The 21,856-nt window shown below is 44.0% G+C and overlaps 2 protein-coding genes across 8 annotated transcripts in view; one reads left to right on the top strand and one right to left on the bottom strand.

Moving 5' to 3' along the window:
- Positions 1–21,856, bottom strand: part of RGN (regucalcin) — a 121,827-nt gene that overhangs the window by 77,424 nt on the left and 22,547 nt on the right. Inside the window, exon 1 of one of the 7 annotated variants that reach the window (XR_003856984.1) lies at positions 19,315–19,561. The exons of the other annotated variants lie outside the window; for them this stretch is intronic. The gene's annotated coding sequence lies outside the window, so the exon portion shown is untranslated. Of the gene's footprint in view, positions 1–19,314; positions 19,562–21,856 lie in introns of those variants that run through there. 7 annotated transcript variants of the gene reach the window in all.
- LOC115092301 lies at positions 5,182–9,367 on the top strand. Its single transcript, XM_029603066.1, has 2 exons — positions 5,182–6,132; positions 7,939–9,367. Exons 1-2 carry the CDS (start codon positions 5,233–5,235, stop codon positions 7,945–7,947), a joined length of 909 nt encoding a protein of 302 aa, XP_029458926.1. The 5' UTR covers positions 5,182–5,232; the 3' UTR covers positions 7,948–9,367.

Here is a 21,856-nt window from a genome sequence, read left to right as displayed (position 1 = left end):
CTGATATTAATAATTTCAATTTCCTTATTAATGGTTCTTGCATTGATTGTAGGATATACTCTGGTAAAGTTAAGATTTGAACATAAAAGTGATTCTTAGTCATTTAGAGATATTTATTCATGCCTTTCTGTATCTGTGAAATAAAGAAAATATTTTTACAATAAACTGACTGGTTTATTTATGCATGATGTGCTGCAAGAATTAAAGGTTAATAAAAAATTTCTGTGGTAGATTCGAACACACCTCTGAAAGTAAACTTTTTGTCTCAAGGCAGAAAGGGTAGGGAAATAGAAGTGGAAGTGGGATATTTTATCCAGGCAGGATTCCCTGGTTTTAAATTCTGCTAAGGGTAGAAGCCTCAATACTTCCATTCAAAATTTACCACATGGCGCCCAACGTGGTTTAAATCTCCTGTAGAATTAAATATTATTTTCCAGTCATGTAATTTTGCCTTTTGCAGCAGTTTTTATAATTGGTTGCAATGGCTGACCCTTATAGAATTAGAGCTTCTCAAGAAGCAACGTTCCGTAAGTGGGTTGAAGCCAATCATATCAGGGAAGATCAGTCCTTTGTCCTGCATTTACAAGTGGCCAGTGACTCGTCACCGTGCTTTCATGTTGACATTTGTCGTTTAAAAGCTCTTACTGCACAGGGCAGACACCAGGGGCTAAATAGAAGAGCGGAAGAGGATTTTGTTCCTTTTGCTCTCCCTGATTGTCAGATGTCTTTTTCACTTGGTAAATGCTTATTTGTAGAGAATCCGGTAATTCCGGTTTCTGAAAAAAGAGGGGGCTTGGCGTTCACTGAACCGCGTCCGCCTCTTGATGCTATTTTGTCCTTTGATGCCCCGCCTGTGGATCAAATTCCGGCAGGGAAAATGAATGCGTTTTACAATGCCCTATTGCACTGCTTTCAAACGCTCAGAGATCATTACGGACAAACCTCGTTTTCTTTGGGGACGCCTGGAGAATTCGGGACCCGTAGTGAGATTGATCGAAAAGCAGATAGAGTAAGGCGGGCTTTGGGGACGCTTCCAGCTGATGTTAATCTGATACCTGAACATCTGGCCACTAGACTAGTCGCGCTTGAAGCTGTCACTGGTGCCTGTAATTCTCGTACCAGACATTATATTATTTCTACTCTGATGCCACAGAATTTGGTTCCTCCCCCCTCATTCTGCGAAAGTTGGGGGAGTTATTACGGGTGGACTTATCGTTCGATATTTGGGAAACCGTTAATCACAAATCTCGGTGAAGTGCTGCGTCATATTTTGCACAAGTTTGGTATTTCAGCTGCATATTCTCTTGGCATGCTGGTTACTATGAGTAATTTTGATCAAGTATGGGAGATTTTAAAAGACGTCATGCCTGATACCTCTATTCGTATTGATCTTAGTAATCGTTTAAGTGCATTGGCCCCGGCAGATCGACATGAGCAGTTCCCATTCATTATCCAGCAAGTCTTCGAGGCGGCTGGTCGTCCATTAATACCTTCTAAGCCACTTAAACAGGCTCAGCCAGGGTCTGACAGACCCAGGGAAAGGGGCAGGGAGATCCAGCGCACTCAGCCTGAGAAAACTTCAAGACGGGTGAGTTTTCATTTTAGGAATCCTTCTTCCCAGGATAGAAATCAGAGGGACAATAGGGGGTTTGGGAATTCTAGACAGGATTATACACCCCCCCCTCCACGAAATCCCTCTAATACTGGGTGGGTTCCCCGCTATCCTGTGAGGGATAATCGTGGGACCCCTCCTGCCCGCTTTCCAGCTCCTGAGAAACCTCCAGCGGTGTCCGGAGCTGTAACTAAGGCAGACCGCCCTCCCCCTTCTTCTCACAAAAAGCCTGTGAAGCGAGCCACTTTCCATGGCAATGCTGGCTCCACGTCTAAACCCCCTGTGGATCCAGAATAGGGAGCAGGGTGATCTATTTGTGGGCATGATGGACTCAGGTACTACAATTAATATCCTGACTAGAGAATGGGATACAATTCAATATTTAAATGAAAATGTCACAATTACTATGTTTGCAGGGAAGCAGTCTCAAGCTCCCTTAGCGACTGTAGAAATCTTTTCCCCTTACTTCAAAGGGTCCCGTACCATAAAAGTGGCATGTTTATTTGATGAGGAGGATCCTTTTGCAATTTATTTCACACAGGCTGCTGTGCCTGTTTTGCCTTCTATGATGTTGGAGGACCCCCTTTATGGCTTTGAGGCTGTAAAAGCTTCAATTTCTCCTCAGCTCAAATCCATCATTGGAGAGGCTGAGCTGCAGAATTTGTTTACTGAATGGCTTAAGTTAGGAGTCGTTCAGCTCTATCATACCCACACTGGTTTAGTGCAGACCCCTAAGCCGATAGAGATAGTTTTAAATAAGCCTTTCAGTCCTCAAAAACAGTATCCTGTCCATAAGAAATTCTACAATGATTTAAATATTATTATTTCTCAGAAACTTACTCAGGGTGTTTTAATTGAGGAATATTCTGAATTTAATTCACCCCTCCTTCCTGTGCCCAAACCAAATGGGAGTACTCGTATGGTCATTGACTATAGAGTACTTAACGCCTCTTCTGAGACAGTTGCGGCTCAGACGTTGAATCCTGCATCTACAATTGATAATTTGCCACGTCCTAGGTGGAAAGCCACCTTGGATCTAGCTAATGGTTTTTGGAGTATTCCGATTAGCACTTCCCCTGTCACTGCATTCACATTCAGGGGTAAGCAGTATCAGTATACCAGGCTCCCTCAGGGTTTTAAAAATTCCCCTGTTTTATTTTCTGCTGCCGTTGAAGAACTCCTTCAGCGACATAACATTGATAATGCTGTTCCTTATGTTGATGATATATATCTGGCTTCTGATAAGCTGGATGAGCTTTGGGATTCTGTTGTTAAACTAATACAGGTACTGGGTGAGGAAGGCTTTGTAGTTAATTTTGCCAAAGCCAGAATTGGTTTTGAGGAAGTTAAGTTTCTGGGATTTTTAATCGGGGTGGCAGGTGCTAGCCTTGCCCCCACCCTCCAAGAAAAGATTATATCCTTCCCGGTGCCTAAGACATCTCGCCAATTGCAAGTAATCATGGGGACACTTAATTTTGCACGTAAAACTGTGCCTAGTTTTGCCTCATTAGCAGCCCCCTTGTATGATTTGCTTAAAGGAGATGCCGTTGTGGCACGTGATTGGACTGCTGTTCATTCTGAATGTTTGAGAGCGCTGCAAGAGGCTGTCAAAGTTTCAGCCCCTTTGGCGCACCGTAAATCATCTAAAGATTTAGATGTCACGTTGCAGGTTTCTGACTCTCATTTCTTGGCTACAATCAGTAACCATGCTGAATCTCAGCCCATATGTTATATTACACATACTTTCTCTCAGCCTGAGAGGAAATTTAATGTTGTGGAGCGTACACTGACGGCTGTCAGATATTGCCTGTCTAAAGTCTCTGCTCTTGCTCAGGGTAAGATTATTCATTGTTATACTGGGATTCCTCAGTTACAGGCTGTCACTCGCCATTCCCTCCCAGAGAGTAGGGCTCTCTCCACACGCTGGGTGCAATGGCGTGCTGATCAATATAGAGACGATGTGCAATTCCATTATCAGAATGGTTTGGCTGATTCTGACATTATTTTAACTTGTGAGGATCTTTGCTTAACTACTGAGACGGATAGGCTCCTTCCTCCTATTTATCAGAAGGTTCAATTGGTAATTTTTACTGATGGTTCTGCCACACCCTCGGGTGACTATCTTACTGCATTTTTTGCTGGTGCGGCTAATGTTATTTTAACTCCTAATAAAAGGGGTCAGTGGAAAGTCTTTGCCACACATACATGGCGATTAGGTGATATGAGTTCACAGCAGGCGGAGCTGATTGCCTTTCAAAAGGCTTTGACACATATTGAGCAGACGCCCAATTTGGATCCTGAAAGATCCGTTATGGTTTGTTCTGATTCTACATATGTGGTGTCTGGGTTTAATTCACATATGAAAGTGTGGGAAAACAGTGACTTTTTAGATGTTACAGGCAAGCCTATTGCACACAGAGCTCACTGGAGATTAATTTTTTCTATTTCACAGAAACTTACTGTGCAGGTGCTTGTCTTGCATGTGCCTGCTCACCAGACCGTGGGCTGGTACTCTCGTTACAATTCTTTGGCAGATGAAGCAGCTAAATTGGCTGCCTCTCAGCAAGAGATAACTGTAAGGGCACGTCTTGCTAGGCATGGCTCCTTACATTTGAATGCGGCTACTTTGTGCCAGCATTCAGATGGGGTTTTGACTAGAAGTCAGGCAAAGAAAATGGTCAGTGACTGTTTGGATTGTCAGCGCACAAATCCCAAACGGACTGGACACCCTTATGTTGAAGGGACACTTCCACGGGGAATTAGACCAGGGCAGGTGGTCTATATGGATCATGTTGGTCCCCTTACTTCTTCCCGTGGTTACAGACATATTTTGGTTGTACTTGATTCCTTTACTGGCTTTGTGTTTCTATTTGCACAGAAACGCATTACTGCTATTGTAACTGTTAACCGTCTGGCTATTGTATTTGGTATTTTGCCTTTTCAGTTTCTTTGCACAGACGGCGGTCCAGCCTTTAAAAATGCTGAGGTTGAGACCTTTTGTGCTGATCATAGCGTTACTCATCGATTCTCCTACCCACATCGTCCAGAATCTAATGGAATGGTTGAAAGGATTAATGGTGAGGTTAAGCGTAGTCTGCAAATTTTTGCATTGCAATCTAACCCCAGTAATTGGTACCTTCATCTTCCGGAGATCCAAATCCGGATTAATAGTACCATCACTGCCAATCATGAAGCTCCCGCTATGTCTCTCTTTGGGTTCTCTATGCTTGAAAATATGGCCTCCTCAGAAGCTATGGTTACTTCTGACAAGGCCTCTCGGAGTCCAAATCCTTTTCAGATTGGTTCCGTAGTTTTGAGCAAAACGCATGTTCGTGGCTCTTTAGAACCATACTGGTCTAATCCCTTTATTGTTACAGAATTTCTAGGTGACTCGGGACTGTTGCTTTCTGACTCTGAGGATCCAAAGAATAGGAAAGTTGTGTCCATTAGAGATGTCAAGTTGGTATCCGAGACATTGGGGTTTTCCGGTACCAGAGCCTCGGTTCAACCCCCAGCCTCTGCTGCATCCGCAGTTTCCACTGATGCCAATGGGTCAGGATGATCTACCGCTGCCCAGCGCTCCCACTGCTCCAGCAATTGATGTCATTCTCAGCGGTGACATGGCTGTGCCTACCCCGGAGCAGGAAGATCAGGTCGTTCTCAGTGTAGCTTGTCCCGCATCTGAGCGTCCTCCATGTTTCACTCGCTTTCAGCAGAAGCTTTTGCTTGCATGCTGTATGGTTTGTTCCCCAATCAGTACCTTTTTGCATGCTGTGTTTCTTTTTTACAGACCTTATTGTAAGTATGTTATTGCTTGCTGGGTGCTTTTAATTATTGCATCTCCTATCTCACTATTTTATCTCTTATCTAATACCCAGCTGCATTCCACCTTTTCTCCCGCAGCTTCACAGGAGCTCCGTTATTCACACTCACATGTCAGTAAGCGCTCACCTTCTGAGCCTTTGTCTCTTCTGGCAGTGCCTTTGCCTTCTGGTGTTATTCTTGTTCCATACCATGGCTGGCTGGTGCAAGATCCTGTTTTATTGCATATTGATGTTCCTTTCAGGTTTTACACTCACCAGGTTTGGCAAGGCATCTCTCCGGAGTCCCTGCCTGCGGGTCTAGAGTCCAGACTTGTTGCTCTGTTTCTGCAGCTGGAGCGTTCCTCCCTGCAGCTTTCTTCCATCACTTCGGAATCTCCTCTTGATGGCTTCCGTGCAGAGTTCTGTTCGATTAGATATCAGAACTTGTTCCTGGGTTTCAGAGCAGTGAGTGTCAATCTTACTGGGATCCTTGAAACTCCATCCTGGAAACTGCAGCACTGCTCTCAACCACATATTGGTGCTTCTGAACAGTTCCAGCGGCTGTTTGCCCTTCGTCCTTGTTTTCATAATGGATCTTGTGCCTGCATCAATCCCCTTTCGAAGGTGCCTCTGGAGGACTCCTTGTCTGGCTCTAATTATGAATTTTCAGGTTTGATTAAAGGTCTCATTTTCTCCTGGATGGACATCTTTCCTGAGGTAACTCTTTCTTACGCTAATTATTCCACATGGGGGGGAGAGGATACAGGATTCCCCCTTCCAATGATTAAGGACTCTCTGTCTTATGTTTGTAGACTACCTTATGAAATTCTGTTTTTAAATAGTACACATTATCATGTCTTTTGTGATGAATTGCCTGTCTCTTTTACACATTGGCGTGGAATTTCTTTTTATAATTTATCTTTGTGGAATAATGCGTGTGGGAATAATCCATTCTTTTGTACCCGTTCCTCGTCCACCCAGACAAATTGCTTTTGTTGCCCTAGTTGGCAATATCAGGTTAATCTTTGTAATAAAAGGTTTTCTAATAGGGTATGGGGACCCTTCTTTACTCAGGAGGCTAATTTTTTTCAAAATGCACCTGTGCTAGGCCGGTCTTTGACCGCTGCCTGTATCAGGGGTTTAGCTGAGGGGTTAAATGACACTCAGGTTACTTCTGTGTTAGATTTAATTGTACAGACAAAATGGCTGAATGACTCATTTCCCTTGCCCGCTTGGGTGATGAGAACAGCCAACAGAAAACGCAGGAATGCTTTGAAACAGGAGGTTCAAAATACATTCCTTAATCTTAATGATAGAATTAAAACTGCTATAAAAGGTATTCAATCCAATGAATATCAGCTAAGAGCAGGTATTTTTCAATTAAGGGATTACTTAGCTCAAACCTTACAGTTAGGGATTGATGCCATATCCACAACTGATGAGAAAATACAGGTTCTAGCAAGAATAGAACAGCTTACTCACTTTATTGATGGTCTTACTTCCCCAAAACCCAAATGGGGAGACCTTCAATTGGGAAAAATATTAGAGGAAATAAACCTCACAGCTGAGCAAATTCAGTATGCCCATGTTGAGGCTTCACAAGTTATTTTGCAGGTCAGCAAACATGAAATGGGAAAAGAACCATGGGCAACCTTAGGTTCAACCCTAGTACAAGGGGTCAGACGTATCTTTCTCCCAATCACTACTCAGGTCTATAAACGTTGCTGGGAAATCCAGAACTTTGGTCAGTTCTTGGAAAGCTCAAATGGAAGCAACACCTGGATTAAAACAATTAAAATCTTTGAACCAACCCACTTGTGTATTAATAATGCTGGTTATCACTGGATCATAGCACAAGGTTGTCACAAAGTTCCTGTAACTGTGTGTAATTCCCTGGTGCAGGTCTCTAATACTTGCCTCACACTAGAGGGAGAAGCTGATTGTCCTCTAGAACCGAATCCCGGTCCTCTAGTAGAAGTTTTTTTGAAATTACCCAATGGATCTTATATCCTTCGGTCAAACAAAGCACAGTGTGGGTTTCAACCGGGAATATTGTATTTAGTTACTGCACTATCTGTCATTAAGTGTGGACCGTGGGAGTTTTATCCTACACTTAGTGCCCGGTTAACTGAAACAATAAAGTACATGGAATTTAAACCAGTACAATTCACTGAGTTAAAAATGTTATTGACTCATGTTTTAAATGTAAATGTATTATTAAGAAATTTGTCTTCACTTTGGTTAATGTCAGAGGATGAGTTTTTACAGCATCTGAGAATGATAGAACTAACAGCTAGTGAATGGGAGCTGATCCTAGACGAGCTACTGAAGCCAGAGGTATTTTCAAATGCCCTGGGTCGTGCTTTTTCTGGATTAGTGGGTGGAATAGCTAAAACAGCTGTTGGTGTAGTTAAAACCATAATGGAAGGGGCAGGTGGACTCCTTCATGACTTAGGGATCAATTTATTCCCATTAATCCTGGGAATCATAGTAATAATTGGTGTTCTTTTCTTCTGTCTTAAGAGAAATTAGAACGAAGAGCAGCGAACCAGAAATGGCAGGTGTAAACTCAAAGATACATATTCCAGCTAATCCTAGGAAGAATGCGATGATTGTCTGCCTGGGACCTGATCTCATAAATGAGTATGCTGATTATGGAAGCTGGATGTATTCAGAAAACAATCCTGATACATGTGCACCTTATTATCTGCATAAAAACTGTGATATTTTATTTAAGTTCCCACAATATTCCTATTGCTGGACTTGGCCAAGAAGACTGGCATCTGTTCGTGAAGCACTACGAAGAACCTTGAGTGCTCACATTTGTCAGTGTGCTCCCTGGGAACTTGTGCCCTGCTACTTCAATATCTACTCTTTGGCAGAATATCAATTAGGATATGGACATGGCCTATCAAATGCCAATCCTGTTGCTTCAGATGGAAATTCAAGAGCCTCCAGCCCGGGGTTAAGCTCGAATTGGTTTCCAGTACCTAGTCCACCGTCTTTTGTGACGGATGAAGAATTAGATCCAATACACCTTGCTCCGGCTAATTCTCTAACAGACGAAGGACAAGACTTTATGCTTTGGCTGAATGCAGCTCTCTCCTCTGAGGATGATCAATCAGTCATTCTCCAACATCAGCAACCAAATCCTACTCAAGATTCTGCTCCGACTAGACCAGCAGTGGAAGGCGAGCAAACAGATTCCAATATCTATAATTAGTCAGACTGACTTCACAGATATCTGAAACGTCTGATCCGGCTGGATCTACTGAGAACTGTGAATAACTGTCTATTATTGACTGGACTGGTATGTGTCTTATTCAAAATGCACCTTGCCATTTCAGGATCGTAGCTCGTCAATTGGTAAGTATAATAGGCATTTAATGCCCACAGATCCCTACACATGATGGAATCAGTGATGACACATCACAGATTTCTGACCCATAAAGATTATTTTAATTATGAACCCTCATCTTATTTGACTGGATGAGTAGCTTCAAATTTAAAATTTACATTCCCTGGGTATGAATGTTCTCTATTTCCCATAAGGAAATATTGAGAAACTCTTTATATCTGGTTATTATTAGAAACTAACTCAGATTTGTCAACTCATATCTCTTTATATTCAATTTGGTAATGTAACCAATTTTTATTACACTTGTATTATTACATTTGATTTTCACTTGTATCTATGCAATGTTGAGCACTGACACAACTTATTATATGTAGTTTATTGTGTGATTATTTTCCCCCAGGCTTATTAGTGCCTTACTGATTTATATGTACCTAGCTATGTCTAGTATTTGTTTTACTGACTCCATGGGGGGGTGTCAGAAAATATCTTAATATTTTGTGCTTTATTGATAATTACTTATATTTAGTGAAGTCAGTAATCAATTAGCCATAAAGAAACATGTTAGCATTTAATACCCATAAGCCTTTACTTTTAAAAGCCATGACATTGGTCATGGCTGTGCTGAAAAAGCTTCAGCACATAGCTTTCACCTTTCCCCTACTTAAAACCTCAAGATTTCACCTTTGTCCCACTTTCAGACTTTGAGAGTACAGTTGTTTACCACTTTCTCTTATCTCAAGTAAGAAAGCACCTGCATTTTATGACATTGAGCATCCTAAAGCAGGTGTCATGATTGACCACCCTAAAAACAGATGGCCAGCCAATTAAGTGTGACAGAAGGGAGTGAAAAAGATTTTCTCTTAGAACTACAAAAGAAATCCAATTAAAAATCAAAAATGGGCGAAGCTATAAACAGAATAAAATTTAGATGTGTTGATGGAAGTGTAACAGCGACCCTGGATCAAAGGGTCTTAAGTGTATAAAACAGTGGCAGTTTGAGGGAGAGGGAGAGGTGCTACTTAGACTTTCTTCGCACGTGATTGAGAGAGACACAGAGCGGGGTGCTTCAGAAAATTGGTAAATATAATTTTTTATTCAAGTATATGAGAACCTTTAAATTGCTATTGTTTCTACATTGGCAGATGTATTAGAAATGTATTAATTTCTAAAAAGATGACATTAATAGACATTTATCTGATATTAATAATTTCAATTTCCTTATTAATGGTTCTTGCATTGATTGTAGGATATACTCTGGTAAAGTTAAGATTTGAACATAAAAGTGATTCTTAGTCATTTAGAGATATTTATTCATGCCTTTCTGTATCTGTGAAATAAAGAAAATATTTTTACAATAAACTGACTGGTTTATTTATGCATGATGTGCTGCAAGAATTAAAGGTTAATAAAAAATTTCTGTGGTAGATTCGAACACACCTCTGAAAGTAAACTTTTTGTCTCAAGGCAGAAAGGGTAGGGAAATAGAAGTGGAAGTGGGATATTTTATCCAGGCAGGATTCCCTGGTTTTAAATTCTGCTAAGGGTAGAAGCCTCAATACTTCCATTCAAAATTTACCACACTTTGGATGAATGTGCAGCAGGACTCTATTGTAGAAGAAAAGCAAATAAGAAGTATAGTGTACAAGGGCTTGAGGTTTACTGACACGTTGGGCGGATATCACTATTAGAAAAACCACTTTCCATGTCAAATATTTGAGTGACGTGGCGTACAATGTCTCAGACGGTGGATCCATGAGACGCTGACATACAGCATTTAAATCTCATGGTACTGGAGGTTTCTGAATTGGCAGATGCAGATTCCACAATCCCTTTATGAATTTGGAGATGGGAGGCATGAGCTGAAATTGGTTTATTATCGACCAAGACACTGTAAGCCACCATGGCACTCATGTGAACTTTCACCGAAGCTGTAGCAAGCCCAGAGGCTGAGAAGACGTGCAAGTAAGATAAAAATCAGAGTAGCTTGCAATGAAAAGGATCAAGCCCATTTTGACAACACCATAGTGTGACACGATCAGGCAGGCTGGAGTTGGGTATTCCTCCAGCAGGAGCAATACAGGGCTCTATAGCAGAGTAGGGCAGGGTCTTCTGCCTGGCCAGATGCATGGCAGGCTATGGTCAAGCAAGATCAGTGTCCAGGCCAAGGGAGAGGCAGGTAGAGAATAAGCAAGAGTGAAGTCCAGGCAGAGGACAAGGAAAGCAGAAAATAGCAAGCAAGGGCAAAAGTCAGTCCAAGTCAGCAATAGAAGATTAGTCTGAGGGAGGCTGACTGGGAGACAAGGTAAAGTAGGACAGGGAAATAAGGCTGGGCAGGACAGAAGCACGGAAAGACAAAGCTAGATCAGGGAAAAGCACACAGACAGGAACAAGGTAAAATGCACAGGCAAGAACAGAGTAACACACACAGGCAGGAACAGAGGTGCTAAACTGTAACAGAGGTGAAAGGGAGGGTCTAGACAGGCAACAGACAAGGTCACATGGAGGCCCAGAGAGGAACTAGGGAAAACAAACAAGCAAGGACAAGATAGGTCTAGACAAGAAGGCCTCAACAGGCCACATTGAAACAAGGCAAGGGAAGAAGGCTGCGAAGGCCACATAGTAACAGGTACAAGCGCAAGGTTGTCCAGGTGAAGCAATGATGAGGTACAGAGCTATCTGTGAGGGTGGTTCTTATAGGGCTGGCCTTGTGGAGTTATGCAACCTTCAAGGCAAAGGCTAGAGCAGGGCAGAACGTGGCCCAGTGAGAGCTCCATTGGCAAGGGAGCTACCTAGCAGCCAAAATCATGTCACAGAATATCTGCTCTATTTAAAAAGGTATAGCTTCACTGAGTAGATGTCTTTCTAGCAGAAAGCAAGACCTCTTCTATGGATTCTGGCAAGGCAAGGATAGCCATTACTACATGTTCAATATTCAAGCTGTGAGACTGAGATCCCACAGATGGGGGATGGAGTAAACATTGGTCTTCTTGTGTCAGCAGGGACGGATCGGACCCTAAATATCATGGAGGAGACATAGAGAATCATATGAGATACGCATACCAGATCTTTCTGGGCCATGCTGGAACTATGTGGATCACATGCCCGTGGTCCTGAAGCAACTTCTAAACTGTTCTGGAAATCAGGGACAGCAGTGGAAAAGTGTACACTGGTGAAGTCTTCACCTTTCCCCAGACAAGAAGGAACACATCCCAGCCTCACCTTCAACCCTTTTTTCACCTCCTAGTTAATCCCCTCCCACCCTATATCCCCCATTTGATCTTCTGTCATACCTTCCTAAACCTCCACGGCCAATTCTCCTCTCCAGGTGATCCTACCCTCAAAGCCCTCCTGCATCTGATTCAAACAGTCCCTTCTCTAAACCTTCCCCTGGTCAAGATCAGCAACATTTCCCTTTTGACCGTGGGCCAAAGATGGATGACAACTGTTGGGAAGAGAGTGCAGGCTGCTGACAGGGGCAACATTTTTTTTTTTAATGTAGGTTCAGTAGTGGGTGAGGGGACAGGAGAAGTGGCAATCTCTACTGGCCTGTGCAAGCAGCGGCAATATTAGTAATGAAAGTCAGCTTAGGGTTTGTGAGCTAGTGCAAGCTCACAGGCCCTGTAGCAGCCTGGATCCCTTCCTGTTTAGGGCTTTCTGTTACCACAGAAACTCATGCAAGGGCAGGGCTGCTGCAGGGCCTGCAAGTGTGTGCTGGCTCACAGGCGCTACACTGACTTCCAAAACTAATGCTGCTGCTGGTACTTGAAAGAAATATGGTGCCCTTTGAGGCACTTGTGACCCCAGCTGAACATTTTGACATCCCATTTGGGATCCTATCCCACAGTTTGGGAAGCCCTGATCTAGGCAAAGCTTACAGCCTTGTGTGACTCCCCTCCCCCCAGCCCTCTCCACACAATTAAAAAAAATTATGCAATTATTGTAACAGATTATATATGGAAAAGGGCATTCAAAGTACAGTGTTTGAGGTAAAAATCTCTCACAACATGCACATTATATTTCAATGTACTGCTGAGGTGCCAACCAGAAAACCCTAAAAATTTTTTTTTAAAAAAAATGATATTTGGAACCCATATCGTATTAGGCCTATTGTAACATGAGTTTGGTGTAGGCTTGGCCACCAGAAAGCCATAAGTAAACCGAATTACAATATAGTACTTCTCCCAAACTAAAACTGCACTAACTACCAGCACTCAAAAAATAAAAACCCTACCTCAGAAAAGGAAATACTGCAAATATTATAACGGGCCCTTATACACCAACACACCTCCTATTAGGAGAGAACAAGCCAAGTTGCTATAGATCCCAACACATCATCTCCATGCACCCTCCTGACAAGAATACCCCCGCTACTACAACCACCTTCCTTCAACACGCTCGAAGCCTTGGAGTTACCATAGATGCCCAATTCAATTTTAAAAAATTCATCAATGCCACCATAAAAGAATCCTTTTTCAAATTCCATGTCCTCAAAAATCTAAAACCCCTCCTCCACTTTAATGATGTTGCACTGTCCTCCAAGCCACAATCCTCACAAAAATCGATTACTGCAATTCTTTACTCCTCCATCAAACCCTTACAAATCCTTCAAAATGCAGCAGCCAGAATTCTAACCAACTCTCGTAAATCAGATCACATTACCCCCATCCTTAAGGACCTACACTGGCTCCCAATTCCCGCCCGTATACTATACAAGACACTCTCTACTATACACAAAACCATTCACAATGACAATATGAACTGGCTCGATAATTCCATTCGCCTACACGCTCCCAGGCGCCCCACCAGAGCAGCATATAAAGGCACCCTACACATCCCCCCGCACAGGACCTATCATCTGATATCCACAAAAGAGCGAGCCTTCTCTATGGCAGGACCTACCCATTGGAACTCAATGCCCCCGGACTTTCGTCTCAAAACATGTACGCAAAAATTAAAAAAAAAAAAAAGCAAAAAAAGCTAAAAACATGGCTTTTTAAACAAGTTTTCCCAGATTAGCCATTTTCTTTTTTAATCAAGCTCTCCCAGATTAGCCGCTTCTCCCACCATCTCCCAAGAACCTCCCTACCCCCCTATCCCCTCCTCCACCCCCCTCCCCACCAGTCCTCTCCCCCCCTCTCCACCTTGATGGCAGTAATTTGACGCCCCCAAACTGTAAATACTTCTCACCTTGTTACATTGTTCTATTTTAAGCCCTATTCCCCTTCCTAGTTGCATTCCCACTGTTCAATGTATTTTCTCTCTTGTTATAAGTTATATGTAAACTGATATGTCACCACAAATACCGGTATATAAAACCGTTAAATAAATAAATACACAGAAACTACATGCCAGCACAATACCTCACCTAGATCACACATGCAGAACACAGGACAACCCTCACCAAATGCAGAATAAAGAGCATAATATAAAAATAGGAACGTAACGGCAAAAACTGAACTTGAAACTGCAATAAGCCAGACTCTGTATATAGTTCAAAAATAGAAAAAACAAACAGCTTCATTCCTCATAAATTATCAAACAAAATCAGGAAATATAAAAATCATAATAGTGAAACTATACAAATAAAAATAAGACATATTTCAAAACAGCTGAACTAACATTCAATAATTAATAACTCATTTTAAAATCATTTTAAAATGTTACCAAACATCAGAACAGCAGACACATCAAACAAAGTCCAATAGTTAAACAAATAGGGGTAAAAACAAAACCCAGTTCTCCATACCTGGGAATTTTTTATTTCCAGTCACCCTGAGATTGTTGTGGATTAGTGGGGGGGAGAGGGAGGGAGCACACTTTATCCTCTCTCTCTCATACACACAAACTCCCTAACATACATATTCATTCACTCACAAAGCAGGACATATCCTAAATCTAATTTTTGCCAACAACTGTCTAATCAATAATCCTCATACAAAATATTGCCCTGGTCTGATCACCAACTAATAGAAGCAAACATAACCCTCCTCAACAGAAAGCAAACAAACCTCAATAATAACCAAACCTTACCTTCAGAAAAAAAGATAAAACTGGATATGCTTGAAGAATCAATAAAAAATAAGCTAATTGATTTTAATCAAACTAATGCCTCCTCAGGCTTTAACTCCTGGGAAAGAATCAGCGTGATATTGCAAATGCCCTAAGCCCAATACACACAAAAATGATCCAAAATGAACAGAACACCTCTAAACAAAAGAAACCATGGTACAACGAAGAGATAAGACAAACTGAACAGAGACTGAGAAAATCCGAGAAACAATGGCGAAAATGCCCATCTGCAGAATTCCTAGGAAAATACAGATCCCTCCTAGCAAAATATCGTGAACAAATCAATAAAGCAAAGAAAGATTACTATGCAAAATGGATTCACCAGGTCATTTTTAACTCCAAATAACTATTTGAAACAGTAAAACACCTAATCAAGGACCCATCATTGTCCATCCCAAGTAACTACAACTTCTCAAAGAATGCCTGCAGTGAATATGCCACCTCATTGCTAGATAAAATCAATAAGTTAAAAATACATTTCTCAACTTGCTCGCCAACTAAAGAACCTGAAGAAAAGCATGTGCATCCTAAATGGAACACATTCAACATAGTTACTAAAATGGAAATAAATCAAATCATTTCCAAAATTAAGCCAGCTATCCATCTACGTGACCCAATTCCAGTGAGTTCCCTGAAAATAGTACACAGTGTAATCACTCCTACAATCGCAACCATAATTAACCACTCACTCTCAGAAGGATTTGTCCCTTATAGGGCAAAACAAACTGTGATCAAACCAATCCTAAAAAAAACAAAACTGGTAGAATTGACAATTGGGACAATTATAGACCAATAGTCAACTTACATTTTATTGCAAAAGATCTAGAAAAAAAACAGTGCTATCTCAATTAGAAAACCATCTAGAAGACAATCATATTCTATACCCAAACCAATTCAGATTCAGAAAAGATCATGCAACAGAAAAAAGCAAGTTTGCTTACCGTAAACGATGTTTTCCGTGGATAGCAGGGTGAATTAGCCATGATATTTGGAGGAACGTCCTTCCGGTCCTCTAGGTGGCGGAGCTCCAAAGAACACACAGAGTTGAGCTCTGTGTGCATCACCATATGGCTCCCAGCCTGCCTCAGTCTGTTATCCAAGCTTGCAACTGCACCGTCCGGAGACTGTCCGGGGAGGTGGGTTGGTTAGCATGACTAATTCACCCTGCTATCCATGGAAAACACCGTTTATGGTAAGCAAACTTGCTTTTTTCCCCGCAGATAAGCAGGTTGAATTAGCCATGATATCTGGGGAGTCCCCAACTGAAAAGTTGAGCACCCCCCTGGTGCTGGCTGTGTAGTCCATACCGGTTCTTGCATGGGGGTGTGCTCAACCTGGCACCCCTTTGCAGACAGTCTCCTTTGTTGTTCCCACTAGCAGAATGGCTCAACCTAGCACAGTGTCTGTGGTTGCTTGCTGGTTGAGGCAGTAATGTGTCATGAAAGTGTGTAATGACGACCACGTGGCAGCTTTGCATATGTCCTGGATAGGCACTTGAGACAAGTGTGCCGTAGAGGCTGCCACTGCTCTGACCTGGTGGGCCTTTGGTGCGGTAGACAAAGTTTCCGCTCTTTTATCGTAACAGAACCCGATGCACTGGGAAATCCACAACGACAACATCCTTTTGGTGACGGGAAGTCCGAGGGCATTCGGGTTGAAAGAGACAAATAGTTGAGAGGCTCTGGAGTTCGACTACATACGCCATTTGTAATACGCTAGGGGCCCATTTGCAGTCCAGTATGTGAAGCTATTTTTCTGCCTCCGCTCAGTGTGGCTTCGGAAAGAAGGTCGGTAGTGTGATTGTCTGATTAAGGTGGAAGGCTGACACCACCTTGGGAAGGAATGATAGGTGAGTCCTTACTGTCACTTTGTCATGGTAAAACTCCAGGTATGGTGAATAATGAACTAATGCTTGTAGCTCATTGACTCTCCTTGCTGAGGTGAGTGCCACTAGAAAGAGGACCTTCCAGGAGAGATACCTCATGTAACTACTATCTATAGGTTCTAAGGGCAGGAGCATCAACTGTTCTAGGATCAGATTAAGATCCCACGGCACCGGTGGGTGCAGCTGGAGAATGCCCCTCATAAACCTGGAGACAAGTGGGTGGCATGATACTGGACAGCTATCTTGAGGGAGGTGGTACACTGCAATCACACTTACATGCACTCTGACTGACGCCGTCACTAGGCTTGCTTGGTATAAGGAATGAAGATAATGTAGCACCTCGAGTATTTGGCCCATTTGACTTGGTAGTTCTTCCTAGTTGAGTGCTTCTTAGAGGAGACTAGTACATCCTGAATTGGTCGTGGTAAATCCAGTGTGTTAGAACTGTCCTCTCAATTTCTATGCTATCTGCTGGTGGAGAAGGCTGTAACCTCCCCTTTCTTTCGGCGGTCAGATATGGACATGTCCCGGGAGTCGTGTTCACCCAATGGACTAAAGGAGTAGGTGGGCACCTCTCTACCCCTTGATCACCTACGGGACAGGAGAGTAAGGGGAATGCAGCCCACGCCCCGCCCTTGAGCGGCCCTTACTCTGCTCGGGGCAGGTATCAGAGGTTCAGTCAGGTCTGCCTCCCTCCAGGGCTGTGGACATAGCTACTGACCAGCAACAGTTGCTGAGGTGGTCAAATAGTTTCATCCTTCTTGGGCTGCTGACTCCCCTGGTATCACTGTACATGGAATTTATGTCTGTAACAGGGTATGTACCCTGGAGCTTCCCCCCCGCTCATGGTCCTTGTTGATTACAACAACCAAGGCAGGGCTGGGGCATGCGATTGATTGATGGTAGATCCACGGGGCAGTTTCAGTGTGGGCAAGGGTATCCTGTGCTAAAAGCGATGTCCACCGTACTGGAAGTAACGGTATTGCCCACAGGTACGCTGGATGCGGACCATCTGCCCCTGGAAGGCATAAGTTCTTTCTCATCTCCTGGGAGAAGGGCAACGAGGGGATCAATCCCCCCAATCCCACTGGAAGGTGAATTGATGGTGGGTGGTGCTCCTGCAAGGTACTTCGTGGATCTTTTCCGTCTTGAACATGGGTTTCTCTTGGTGTTGTTGATCCTGGGAGTCTATTTGAGGTTTCAGTATTGGTGATAATAGATTGGTTCGCCCTAAAACTCTTGTTGGGGCTTGGAGCTGGTTGGGTCCTCGGGCCCACTGCTGGCGTGGGTTGCATCGTCGGGTGCGATTCTGGGATTGCTGCAGCTGTGGCTCTCTAGATGGTTGGTACAGTTGCGGGCGAAAAAGAGGGTAGGCCCTATCCCAGCGAGTTTGCATCTGCAATCTCCGAGGTGTTGAAAAAAAATCTCCTTCCGAGTTGGTGCTCTCCTGCGGAAGTCAGAGACTGGACTGCAACATTCTGTTCTTTTAATTGAGTCACCATCTCCCGTAACTTGTCTCCCTGATGGCACTCACCCGTAGCCAGGCCAAGCGTCTGGCCACAATGGCTCCTGCAGAAGTCCTCGCTGAAGTATCGAATGCTTCATAGATCATGCGAAGCTAATGGCGCAGTCCCTCCTCCATCACATGCAACTGTGGGGGGAGGGGGGGGGGTGTTGCCATCCAGGTCAGCAGCCATCACCACTGGCTTTAACGACTGAAGGCATTTGTATAAGTATTGGGTGATGTAGAATTGATGCTGCTGAAAAAAGATGCTAAGATGCTGAGATAAAAAGAAAAGAGACCCATGGATCGGATTGTATGTCCTCTGGATTTCTAAAACCACTACAGATACTACAAAATACCTTGGCAAGGCTTCTATTAGGGCAAGGAAATGTGACCACACCACCTCCTCGCTGATAGCTCTGCACTGGCTGCCAGTACAAGTCAGAATCCATTATAAAGTACTAACACTAATTTCCAACATCATCAGTGACAGAAACCCCTGCTTAATAGGTGTGAATTTCCAACCATACACACCACAGCACACACTAAGATCACAAAATAAATAGTAATTAACTGTCCCTTCAATCCGAAATTCACATCTAACGCAAATAAGAGACCTAATGTTTTCCATAACAGGCCCCAAGCTTTGGAGGTCGCTACCAGAGACATTACATCTGCTAACAGAAAGAAAGATTCAAACCTGAGCTGAAAACCCGGCTCTTCAAAAATGCATACAATCAATATAGATAAATGAGCCCTGACCGACGTGCCGCAAATGCACAGTAGAGAGCACCTCTACTGCGCATGCGCGCAACAGACAGCTGTGAGCGACGTGCCATGCGAGACAGAGACAAAGCGAGAACACGGACACTGCCCATTGCGCACAAGACAGCTCTCGCTCACAGATCCCAGGCGGCGGTGGCGGCTCCCTCTCCCTGGAGATGAGAACCGGAGCGGACAGTTAGACTATAGAGTAGGGAGGGGGAGAGAACTGGTAGGGCACGTGAACGTGGAAGGGAAAACCAGGCACCAATGAGCATCGATGACAGAAGAACAAGAACATGCACGAGAAGCCTCACCAACCCTCTGGGCCGCCTCTTTCCTCTGGCTGGAAGCTTCAGCTGCTCTCACGTGTGAACGGGCTTGCAGGAACACCAGGGAGTGGAGGAAGGACAGGGAAGATGAGAGGGGATGGAAGGCAAAGGGAAGATGATATGAGTTAGTAAGTAGGAAGGGTAAGAAGTTGTGAAGAAGAGGAAAAGAGGGAGTGGAAGAGGGCTGAGGGAGAGGGAAGGGGTTGTGGATGAGAGGAGAGGGGAAGGAAAGAGGAGAGGAGAGGGAAGGGAAGGAAAAGGGAAGAGGATATGAGTGAGTAAGTGGGAAGGGTAAGAAGTTCTGGAGAAGAGAAAAAGAAGGAGTGGAGGAGGGCTGAGCGAGAGGGAAGGGGTTGTGGATGAGGTGAGAGGGGAAGGAAAGGGAAGATGAGAGGGGATGGAAGGAAAGGAAAAGGGAAGAGGATATGAGTAAGTGGGAAGGGTAAGAAGTTGTGGAGAAGAGAGAGGCTCTGACCGACGTGTCGGTCTGACCGACGGAATCTTGCCCATTTGAACAGGCCTAACAGCTTGTCTAACATAATGTATCAATATGCAGAGAACTACAGTATTAAAAAACATAGTCAATGTTAGAAGAATGAACAAGAAATAATGAGTGATATGTGTCCTAAGACAACTCTAATGTTTTAAGTGTTTTGATGACTCATAATATGAATATCACTTTTGTAAACTAATGTGATTTTTTTTGGAACAACGGTATATAGAATGCTTAAATAGATAAAATAAATATGTAAACGTTGACTGTCATGCATACTCCTCTCTCAGACACATACTACCAATCACCAGCTCTCTCCCTCCCTCCCTCTCTCTCCCACACACAGGCTCTCTTACACTCTGTCTCCTTCATACACACTTTCTGTGTCCCCCCCCCCCCCCCACACACACACACTCTCTCTCTCTCTCACACTCATTGACTCTCTCTCCCTTTTATATACACAGGCACTGGCTCTCTCCCCCTCAAATATACACACATATAAAGGCTCTAAAACTCACTGGCTTCCCTTTGCTCACACACACACACCGGTTCTCTTACCCCTCCCCCACAGGCTCTTTCATAATCACTGGCTCTCTCCCCCACACCTATACACAGGCTCTTACTTACACACACACACACACACCCCTCTCCCTCACATATACACACACATACAGTCTATCACACTCATTGGCTCACCTCTCCCCCCACCCACACACACACAGGCTCTTTCACACTCACTGGCTTGCTCTCCCTCACATACATACTCAGGCTTCCTTCTCTCTCATACATTTGGCTAGCAGGTCTTGGGACTCCCTGCCGGTTCTCTACTCAAGAAGCACATCTGCCGGAAGAAGCTTGGGCTCCCTGCTGGGCCGCTGCTCCTGAAATGCTTTTTCATCCAGGATGCAGTTCCTCCCACCCAGTGCTGGTGCCCTCAACCAAAGTAAACACCGTCACTACTGGCAGTAGTGTACCTAAAATATTTGGCACCCAAGTCGGATTTTTCCTTTGGCACCTCTCCCTCCCTTAAGGGTCACGCCTCCATCCCCTTTCCCCCAAGCAATCTCCGGTTCTCTTCTCCCTCACACAGGTTCCCTCTCTCTCTTGCACACACATATACACACACACACACACACACACACACACAAAACCCATCATACAGGCTCTCTCTCTCGTTCACACACACTCCATTTCATAGGCTCCCTCTCTCTCTCTTGCACACTCTTACACCCCTGCTCACAAGCTCCCTCTATTTCTCTCTCTTGTACATAAACACCCTTGCACACAGGCTTCTTCTCTCACACAAACATGCACTCCTATACACACATGCAGGCTCCGACCAGGTAGGCCAAAAACCAAAGGAAGGAAAAAATCTCCAATTTCCTCCACACCTCACAATTCGGCTATACTACCTCATAGCTCCTAGGGAAGAATTACTTATAAAGCCTCTCAAAGTGGATGCCATTCCAACACCTTCAAAAGAAGGGGCTGCACAGAATGGTACACATACACATACACATACCCTTCCTCTCTCAATCACAAAGGCTCTTAAGTGGTCATTCTGGCCCTCTCCCTCTTCAACTGCAGACAAGATGGAGGGAACCTAAAGCTATCTGGCCTCTCTCTTCCGTGTCTTCTGCCACGTGTGAGATCGGCTCTGCTCATGGCCTGCTGGGCCTCCTTCATTTCCTGCCACAAGCAGAATGGGCTCTGCTTGCGGCCCACCAGATATCACCACTCTACCGGCGGCCTCAGGTTGGGGCCTCTCAATGGTACCTCCCCTTACTGCCAAGGTCAACACAACGCCTCTTCTGTCGCTCCTGGCACGCAGGTCGAATATTAGCTGTTTGAACCGCATGGGCTATGGAGGTCTCCACGGTTCAAACAGCTGACGTTTGAACCACATGACACAGGAGCGACAGAAGAGGTGCTGCTCTGACCTTGGCAGTAGGAACTGTGTGTTCACTTAATTGAAGGCATTAGTGCTGGACAGGAGGTCTTTAGGCTAAGTGGACGGCAGCTGGATTGGAGGGCTAAA

The sequence above is a fragment of the Rhinatrema bivittatum genome, chromosome 5 (genome assembly GCF_901001135.1).
Source record: "Rhinatrema bivittatum chromosome 5, aRhiBiv1.1, whole genome shotgun sequence".
Lineage (NCBI taxonomy): Eukaryota > Metazoa > Chordata > Amphibia > Gymnophiona > Rhinatrematidae > Rhinatrema > Rhinatrema bivittatum.
This window is presented reverse-complemented; position numbering and strand designations above follow the sequence as displayed.